Here is a 10,616-nt window from a genome sequence, read left to right as displayed (position 1 = left end):
AGATCTTACAGTTTACAGCATTACAGCTGTAAATCTATGATCCTAGTTGAATGTTGAGACATTAGAGGCATTGGGCAGACATTACTTGTTGATAATGAAAATATATGTAACAGCTCAAACCAACTGATCTGGAAAGCTTTAAGGTTTAGTTGCTGGAGTAACATTTTTAGATGTTTTTTTCCCTGACTGACCTTCTCAGTAAGTGTTGTTGTTTAGTTGTTTGAGTCAGGTCCGACTTTTTGTGACCCCATTTGGGGTTTCTTTCTCCAGCTCATTTTACAGATAAGAAAACTGAGATGAACAGGGTTAAGTGACTTGCCAAGGTCACACAACTATTAAGTGTATAAGGTTGGATTTGAACTCAGGAAGAGTCTTCCTGACTCCAGGCCCAGCAGTCTATCTACTACCATCCATCTGAACAGGTTCTGGTTATTAATTCCCATCTGATAGTATGTCATTCACTCACATGGGCAGATGCTTCTTGGAGCTTCATTCTTCAGCAACCATGGTACTTCTCCATGCTCCAACTGGGAGATCACATCTGGTTTGGAAATGGAAAGTCCTATGCATGGAAAAGAAAAGCAAAATAGACATTCACACCAAGGAAGGAGTCATTTCATAATATGATCCAAACTTTTTAATAGTTAGTAAAGAGAAATATGTTAAGAAGACCCAAAGGGTATTTTAAAGGATTTCAGAAGGATATTCAGTAATAGGTTCTTAAAACTTACAGGGAAAATAGATGACAGAATTGATTTCAGCTCATAAAGACACGTAAGTCCTTTATTTTTCCTCATAGACAAATACAAATCTCCTATTCCTGGAAGTATCTACACTAGGATCCTGGCAGGAAATCCTGGACAAAGGGAAGCAACTGATTGGGACAGGACATTATCAGAGATAGCAATGGGGAAGTGAAGTTGCTCCATTTTTAATTTTATATGGCAAAAATCTTTAATCGGGGAAGAATGAATAGAAAAACCTTACAGATTGGCTCAAAATGAACTAAGAATTCCTGACATCTATATAGTAATTTAAAACTAAGCTAATACTTCTGACATCACAGAGTTTTGAATAATCAGTGAAGCAAAAACATCCTAAAGTGAAAATTGGGAGTCACAAGGGAAAGATTTACCAATAAAGACCAGGTTTCTATAGTTTTCCATCAGCACATCCCTACAGAGGTCCTGCTGACTAGGGTCCAATTGTGCCCACTCTTCCCAAGTGAAGTCTGGAGCCACATCCTGGAATGTGATGGTTTCCTGAAAAAGCAAACACATGTCTGCTTGTCTAGGATTTACTTGCACTTTGCTGCTTGTTCACTGCTATATCAATCATAACATGAAGCTGGCAGTGAAAGAAATCATCAGGGTGCATCAGAAAGGCTTTAGACACTGTTCAGGCTGCAGAGTTAGCCTAAATAATTTGTTATTGCATATCTACCTCCTGTATATATTTAAGGCATAAAAGGATAATGCAATAAATCCTCTAATTATAAGGAGCTTGCATTCTTTGAGAACCACTAAATCCTATTAGTCAATGGGAACCTGCCTCCCATAAACAGTCACTAAAGCCTGGTGATGCTGAAAGATCTTCTGAGGGACACATGGCACATAAATAATCCTGTTAATTTGCTGAAGTTCACCTTTATTCCTTGTCTTAGGAGTAGTTGGAATAAAAATTAAATAAGTCATGCACTTCCTTCTTAAACCTGTAGATTTAAAAATCTTAATAACAGAAATCACTCTCAAAGGAATGAAAAATTATTACCCAATAGAAACACATTTGGGTTGTCTAGAAAATTTCATTCTGAAATCATTTATTTATAGGTATTTCTATTATGTGCTAGGAGGTGGTAATATATATAAAAAGTAAACCATCTCTGCTGTCAAGGACCTTACAGTCAACTGAAGGTAAACAACATGTACCAGATAAGTAAATGCAAAATAGATACAAAACAAATAAAGGCTTCTCTTAGGAACTGGCTCTAAGTTGAAACCTAAAGAGAGCTAAAGATTATGAGAAATAGAGATAAGGAATGAGAACGTTGCTGGTGGGGAGGACAGCCTGCAAAGGTATGCAAGTGGGAGAAGAAACTCAATGCAAAGGGAGTAGAAGGAAGCCAATTTTGCTGGAACACATAAGTTGTTTTTTAAATAAATTTTATTAATATCTTTTGTTATTTATATTTCCAAAATTTCCCCCAGTATCCTTTCTTTCCCTTTCTGGAGAACCATCCCATACAACAAATAATATTTTTAAGGGAAAAAAAGAGCAAAAATCATCAATATGATAAATACATTAAAAAAAATCTGAAAATAGTTACCATGGAGCACATCCATCAACCTTCCACCTCCATGAGGGAATGAGGCAGAGGAATTTGCTCACGACTCTTCTTTGAAAGCATGCTTACTTTTTGTAATTCTGTAATGTTCACATTAGATTGTTTTGTGTTCTTTCCATTTACACTGCTGTGGTTGTGTATATATTCTTTTACTTTATTTACTTCATTCTGTACCACAGCATGGAAATATTTCCATGCTTCTCTGTATTCATCAAATTCATCATTTCTTGCTGCACAGTAACATTCCAATACAATCATATGCCATAGCTTGTTTAGTTATTGCCCAGATGAAGGGCATCCTTTTTGTTCCCCTTTTTTTTTTCCTGTCATAAGAAGTGCTGCTACAAATATTTTGGTGTATACAAGGACTTACTAGTAACAGAATTACTGAGTCAAAGGTATGGACATTTTAGTCCCTTTATTTGCATAATTCCAAATTGCTTTCCAAAATGTCTCTACCAATTCACAATTCCACCACTTCTGTTCCTATTTCCCCACAACCCCTCAACAATGACTTTCTCATTTTTGTCATCTTTGTCAATGTGTAACCTTAGGATTGCTTTGATGTGCATTTCTCTTCATTTAAGAACTCTTTGTTCATATCCTTTGACTATTGTCTATTGAAAAATGAAGTATATACACATATAACATTTTACTGAGTTTTATAAAATATCCCTTTGTTAGCATGATTGGTATAACACAAAAACTAATTTTGGTAGTATGTCATTTTTATTATGCTGGCAAGACCCTGACACGAACACTGAATATTTCTCCAATTATTTAAGTTGGTCTTTATTTCTTTAAGGAGCACATTGTAATAAAATCTATATTAGTAATGTGTATGACTTGTTAGATCAATGTCCAAGTATTTTATGTGTTTTCTAATTATTTTTAATGGCATTTCCCTTTCTATTAGTCTCTCTTGGGTTCTGTTGTTATTACACAGAATATTGTTGAGTTTTGTGTTTTGGTTTTTTTTTGGTGGCCTGCAACCTTGATGAAGTTTCAATTAGTTATCTTTGCTGATTTCCTAAGTAAACCATCATATCATCATCAAATTCGGATAGTATCTTTACATCATTCATTTCTTTCTCTTGTCACACTGCTATTGCTAACATTTCTAGAAATACATCAAATGATAAATAGCAGGGAAAGCAGGCATTCTTGCTTTACTCCTGTCCTTATTGGGAAAGCTCTTAATCTATCCCCATTGTAAAATACTTTTGCTTTTGGTCTTTGGTATATATTTCTTATACTGCCCTAAAAAAGGGTCCTTCTATCAGTATACTTTGTAGGATTTTTAGCATAAATGAATATTGTACTTTGCCAAAGGCTTCTTCTACATCTATTGAGATAATTCTGTGGATTTGGATGTTACTATTTTTAATATAATTAATTATTTTCCTAATGTTTCTTGCATTCTGGTATAAATCCAATTTGATCATAATGAAAGATTTCTTAGTTGTATTGTTGTAGTCTGACAGGATCTTATTTAAAAATTTTGAACCAATATTCATTAATGATATTGGCCTATAATTCACCTTCTATGATTTATATTTTCCTGGCTTAGTTATCAGGATTAATTTGTCTGAAAAAAGGACTCTATTAGAGTGTTTTCTTTCTCAATTTCTGAATATAATTTACGTAGTATTGGTACAAACTGTTCTTTAAAAGTTTAACAGAATAGTATAAATCCCTCAGGACTACAGAGTTTTTTCCTTCCTTCAGTAGTTCCATTATAGCTAGTTCTATTGCTTTTTCTGAACTTGGATTGTTCAAGATTTCTTTTTTGTTTTCTCAACTTTAGTGGCAGTTAACTTATAAGTGCACAGAAAATTCTGATAGTTAAAAAAAATCTTCTGGTTTTAATTCCACCTTATTCATTTGCTATTCTTGTTGATTTTACTTACTATCCTCTTTCTAATCATGTTTTTCTTTTTATGTGTTCGATTTGTCCAAAACAGAGAGAAGAGCATGAAAAATCTCCTACCATGATAGTATTATTGTCTATTTCTTCTTGTATTTCAGCTAATTTTTCTTTTATAAATTCAGAGTCTAAGGAATTTGAAGTATATTGAGTTTAATAATCATATGGGTTCATTAAAAATAGTTTCAACAGAATGTAGTTTACTTGTTTATCTCTTATTTTGAATATTTTTCTTTATTTAATCCTGATTTTTTTTGATTCATCTAATGCAATGTAAATTTTGTTTCAGTCCATTTTTATTCTGTGTCTGTTTTTCAGATGTGTTTCTTATAATCAGCTTATGGTGGGGTTTTATTTTTTATCTAATCTGTCACTTTTTCCTTTTAATAGATTGTATAATCCATTCACATTTAAAGTTATATGGGGACAGCTAGGTGGCACAGTGGATAGAGCTTCAGTCATGGAGTCAGAAGGACCTGAGTTCAAATCTGACCTCAGACACTTGACATTTACTAGCTGTGTGACCCTGGGCAAGTCACTTAACCCCGATTGCCTCACTAAAAAAAAAAAAAGCTTTCCACATTTAAAGTTATAAAAGTAAGGTTTATAGTTTCCTCCATTTTATCTCTAATAGTTTTTTTTCCTAATTATGACCTCCTGCCCCCATTCCTCTTCCTCTGTAAAAAATAGTACTGTATCTCTAGTTAATTTTACTTAATCTGGTTTAAGGCAATTCTATTCTCATAGACTCTACCTGCCACTTACAGGCCCTCTCTTTTCCATTTGTCACCTTCCTTTTATCTAGAAAGTTCTTTCCATATTTTTTCCCTCTCAGTTAAGGAGTCAAGTAAAATCCCCTCTTCTTTGCTCTCATTAAAATTATTGTGTTCATAAGTCTTTTTTTTTAATTATGTCCTTTTTTTAAAAATTAATTTATTTTTAGTTTTCAACATTTACTTCCACAAGATTTTGAGTTCCAAATTTTCACCCCATCTCTGCCTTCCCTCACCCCAATGGCGTGCATTCTGAATACACCTTCCCCCAATCTGCCCTCCCTTCTATCACACCCCTCCCTTCTCTTACCCCCTTCCCCTTCTATCTTCCTGTAAGGCAGGATAAATCTCTATACCCCATTGCCTGTATATCTTATTTTCCAGTTGCATGTAAAAACAATTTTTAACATTCTTTTTTAAAACTTTTGAGTTCCAAATTCTCTCCCTTCCTCTCTCCCCACCCAACCTCAATGAGAAGGAAAGCAATTCGATATAGGTTATACATGTGGAGCCATGAAAAACACTTCCATAATAGTCATGTTGTGAAAGAATAACTATAATTCCCTCCATCCTATCTTGCTCTCCTGTTTATTCTATTCTTTCCTTGGACCCTGTCCCTCCCCAAAAGTGTTTGCTTTTGATTACCCCCTCCTCAAATCTGCCCTCCCTTCTATCATTCCCCCCCCATTCTCTTTCCCCCTATTTTCCTGTAGGGTAAGATAGATTTCTATACTCAATTGAATGTGTATGTTATTCCCTCCTTAAGCTAAATCCGATGAGAGTAAGATTCATTCATTTCCTCTCACCTCCCTCCTCTTCCTCTCCGCTGTAAAAACTTTTTCTTGCCTCTTTCATGCAAGATAATTTACCCCATTCTATCTCTTCCTTTCTCCTCCTCCCAATACAGTTCTCTCACCCCTTAATTTTATTTTTTACATATCATCCCTTCATATTCAACTCACCCTGTGCCCTCTGTCTATATATATGTATGTATGTGTGTGTGTGTGTATATATATATGTATATATATACATATACATATATATATAGATATATAGATATATATATTCCCTCCAACTACCCTAATACTGAGAAAGGTCTCATGAGTTACAAATATCATCCTTCCATGTAGGAATGTAAATAGTTCAACTTTAATAAGTCTCTTATGATTTCTCTTTCCTGTTTACCTTTTCATGCTTCTCTTGAGTCATGTATTTGAAAGTCAAATTTTCTATTCAGCTCTGGTCTTTTCAACAAGAATGCCTGAAAGTCCTCTATTTCATTGAATATCCATTTTTTCCCCTGAAAGATTATAGTCAGTATAATCTGGGTAGGTGATTCTTGGTTTTAATCCTAGCTCCTTTGACCTCCGGAATATCATATTCCTCCAATTCCTTAATATAGAAGCTGCTAAATCTTGTGCTATCCTAATTGTGTTTCCACAATATCTGAATTGTTTCGTTCTGGATGCTTGCAATATTTTCTCCTTGATCTGGGAACTCTGGAATTTGGCTATAATATTCCTAGGAGTTTTCCTTTTGTGCTCTCTTTCAGGAGGTGATTGGTAGATTCTTTCAATTTCTATTTTGCCCTCCGGTTCAAGAATATCAGGGCAGGCTTCCTTGATAATTTCTTGAAAGATGACGTCTAGGCTCTTTTTTTGTTTATGGCTTTCAGATAGTCCAATAATTTTTAAATGATCTCTCCTGGATCCATTTTCCAGGTCAGTTGTTTTTCCAATGAGCTATTTCATATTGTCTTCTATTTTTTCATTATTTTGGTTTTGTTTTGTAATTTCTTGATTTCTCAAAGAATTATTAGCTTCCATTTGTTCCTTTCTAATTTTTAAGGAATTATTTTCTGAAGAAAATAAGCTTTTAAATATGTGAGCTTTTGAACCTCCTTTTCCATTTGGTCAATTCTGCTTTTTAAGGTGTTCTTCTCCTCATTGGCTTTTTGGACCTTTTTTGCTATTTGGGTTAGGCTATTTTTTTAAGGTGTTCTTTCTTCAGTATTTTTTTTGGACCTCCTTTAGCAAGCATTTGACTCATTTTTCATGATTTTTCTTGCATCAGTCTCATTTCTCTTCCCAATTTTTCCTCTACTTCACTTACTTGCTTTTCAAAATCCTTTTTGAGCTCTTCCATGGCCTGAGACCAATTTATATTTTTCTTGGAGGCTTTGGATGTAGGAGCTTTGACTTTGTTGTCATCTTCTGGTGTGTTTGATCTTCTTTGTCACCAAAGTAAGATACTATAGTCTGAGTTTTTTATGCTGTCTGCTCATGTTCCTAGCCAATTATTTGACTTTTTAACTCTTTGTTAAGGAAGGGCTCTGCTTCCAGGGTGGAGTACTGTTCCAAGCTTCAGGGGTTTTGTGCAACTCTTTTCAGAGACACTTCTAGGGACCTGCAAATTTTCGGTTCTTCCAAGGTTATGATCAAAGGAGAGGTGTTTACTCCTTTCCTGACCTGTGCTCTAGTCTATGAATGACCACAAGCACTCTTTCCTATCCTTGGTACTGTGAGAAGGATCCCCTCTCCACTGCTGCCACAAGTTCCCCCACACCAGCACTCCTTCTTGCCCCAGGACCACCACCCAGGACCGTCACCCAGATCTAAGCATGGGCAAAGCAACAGAATCCTGCCTCAGCACCAGCAAAGAGATCTCTGCAATCCCCCTCTGATTAGCCACTTGATACTCCTGCCGTTTGTGAGCTGAGAGCTCTGGAAGCAGCTGCTGCCACTGTGATCACCTGCCTGGGGTTGCACTAGGGCCACGGTTGGACCTCTCACACATGTCCAACAAACCTTTCCCACTGACCTTCTGCGTTCTGTTTGGCGTTTTGGGGTTGAGAAATCTAGAAACCTTGATTTAGTCCCCTGAGGCCTGCTCCAGTTTGCTGGGGCCTTGTCTTTGCCAGCATGGCCCATGCTGAACTGGGCTCCTCTCCCAACCCAGCCCAGCACAACAGACCTTTCCTATTGCCCTTCCAAGTTGTCTTGGGCTGCAAATTTCTTTCACTCTGTCTTTTTGTGGGTTCTGCTGCACTAGAATTTGTTGAAAGTCATTTTTTACAGGTATTTGGAGTGGTTTGGGGGACAGCTCAAGCAAGTCACTGCTTTTACTGCACCATCTTGGCTCCAGCTCCCCCTTTCCCCCTACCCCGTGTCCTTTTCTAGAAGAGATTTCTTGTTCTATTTGTTATTTCTCTTCCCTTTATGTCTACTCTAGACTTTTATTCTTTGATTCACGTACTTTATATTTATTCCTTCTTTAGGCTATGTATTCCTCATGGAATTAAACCTTCTAAGGTACCCATTTTTAGTCCCTCTTCTGAACAGATTCTGTTATTGTCTTGCCCTCTTCCCCTTTTTTCTGTTGTGCCTCACTCTTAGAAGTATTAATTCCTACAAGAGATAGAGAAAATGGAAATATTTTCCCATGGTAGGAATTTTCCTGTCTCCCTAACACTATTACTCCCTGTCCTATTACTACTCCCTGACATCCTCATAACCTTTTTTCTCCATTGGCCATCAAATCTCCTCTCTGGATCCATGCTCCCTCCACCCTTCTCAATGTCAGCTGCCCTGAGGAAGTTTGATTCCCCTTTGCCTAAGACAAGGTTCTGTTCGTGGAGGCACAACACTCTCAGAAATAGTGGCCTCTTAGCATCAAATCCTGGCAGATTACACCCACTGTGAAGCCCTCATCTCTCTCCTCCTATGGGAGGTTCTTCAGTGGGACTCCCACCCCGATCCAAGATCACCCCTTTTCCCTGTTTCAATCCTCACTCTTGCAACCTCACTCATTCTCATGTAAGCCCTCTTCTTCCTGAGAGACTATAGGAGATACCTTCTATTTATGGTTTATGAGTTACTCGATTAGGGTTCATCACATTCCCCTCTATCTTATTTTTCCCCTCTCCCTTTTTTGGGCACCCTCCCATGCTTCAGTTTACTCCCACAAAAACTGATTCACCTGTAGGCAAAGTGTTGTAAGGATTGGTGCATGATGTTTTAGGTTTGTTTCCTCACTATTAGTTTCTCCATTTAAGCACCAGTTTGATCCATGTCTCTTTGTATACTTTTAGAAGGAAATCCCTCTGCTGTCATTTTGTTGTTGCTTTAATCGCAAAGAGGTTGCCTTCCTTGGTTGGTGTTATTTCTTTACCTATCTTGTATTTCTGTTACTTGGAGTATTTGCAAAACAATAATCTTTTTACATTTTGTTTTTGTCATAGGAATGCTTCAACTGTCTCACTTTTATTTAACATCCATCTTTTTTTTTTTTCATTAATGATTAGGCTCAGGTTTGCAGGGATTGTCACCTTATGTTTCATCTTGAGTATCTCTCTCCTTCAGATAATATTATTCTATTCTCTCCTGTGGTTTCAGGTGTGGACAGACTAGCCTTGTGTTATTCAGATATCTTTTCCTTCATATTTGAAGATCTTTCCAGTTGCTTGTGAAATGTGTTGTTTATCATTAGAATTGTTATTTAACCACTGTCTTAGAATTTACAGTATAGAGGGGTTTTTTCTCCTTCTGGAGGTGGTCGTAGGTTCTTTTGATTTTTCTTTGTTTTCTGTGTTCAGAAGGTCTAGTCAGTTTTCTTACATTATAGTGTTTAGGTTTTTTGACTTGTGTTCTTCTGGGAGACTTACAATCCTTAAATTACCACTATGCATCCTGTCTTCAAGATTGATATGTTTTGCTTGTATGAAGATCACATTTCCTTTTAACATCATTGCCTTTTGCTTCTCTTTTTCCTGATTGTCCTTCACGTCTGTGTATTTATATTCACAATCAATTATCCTCTCTTTTGCTTCTTTGGTGAAACTTGCTACCAGGATTTCAAGTTTTTCTATTCTTCCAATTCTTTCTGCTTCACATGCAATAAATTCTACTTTCATAGCTCTTAATTCTCTCTTGAATCATTCAGGAACATCCTGTGGTGGTTCCATGCTCTCCTGGGAATCCACAGAGTACTTTGTCTCATTAAGTATTGATAAATTTTCCTTTATCCTGCAATATTTATGTATAAATGTCTATAAATGGACTCATTTACCTGATCAAGGCCATATTCCTTCCTGTTATTAAAATTTTTCCTGCTGGTTTATGTACTTTTGCTCAGTCTCTGAGTTTTCTTCCTCCTGAGATCTTTGTTAACATCAATCCTTTTTCCCTTACATTTCCCTATTACTTTGACTCTTTCCCTTTGATTGTGGATTCCCTGGGGAACAGACCTCAAAGCTGTCTTAGTCTCCTCCCAAGCTGAGAATTCATTTTCCATTGTCATCAGTCTCTGCCTCAAAGTGTCTTCTAGGGGGAATTAACTGGCCTTAGGTGGATGCCAGACTCCTTTCCTTTAGGTCTACAGAGTTCCACACACACACAATGAAAGCCTGTCATTCCCTCTGTTTCTCAGTTGTCTGACTGAGCACTGTTGCTACCCCAGGCAAAGCAAGCTTCCCATAATTTTGAACATTTGTCACAAAAGAGGGTAAGGGGAAAGGCAGAGTTGAGTTCTGTTACTTGTTGCAGGGTCAGGGGGGTAGGGGTTAACTGGCAAA

The 10,616-nt window shown here is 36.7% G+C and overlaps 1 protein-coding gene across 7 annotated transcripts in view; it reads right to left on the bottom strand.

Annotated features, from left to right (window-relative positions):
• The window catches only part of LOC114025739 (zinc finger protein 184-like), a 48,866-nt gene that overhangs the window by 11,856 nt on the left and 26,394 nt on the right, over positions 1-10,616 (bottom strand). For all 7 annotated transcript variants that reach the window (XR_003567066.1, XM_027839227.1, XM_027839226.1 and 4 more), the window contains exons 4-5: positions 1,136-1,262; positions 467-562 (exon numbers count right to left, since the gene is read on the bottom strand). Coding sequence is in view for 6 of the 7 variants with exons in the window: in XM_027839227.1 (XP_027695028.1) it covers positions 467-562; positions 1,136-1,262 (223 nt within the window). In the remaining variant the exon portion in view is untranslated. The remainder of the gene's footprint in view (positions 1-466; positions 563-1,135; positions 1,263-10,616) is intronic.

Source organism: Vombatus ursinus, unplaced genomic scaffold (genome assembly GCF_900497805.2).
Source record: "Vombatus ursinus unplaced genomic scaffold, bare-nosed wombat genome assembly UNPS02014832.1, whole genome shotgun sequence".
Lineage (NCBI taxonomy): Eukaryota > Metazoa > Chordata > Mammalia > Diprotodontia > Vombatidae > Vombatus > Vombatus ursinus.
Note: the sequence above shows the minus strand (reverse complement) of the source record. Positions and strands in the feature narration are given on the sequence as shown.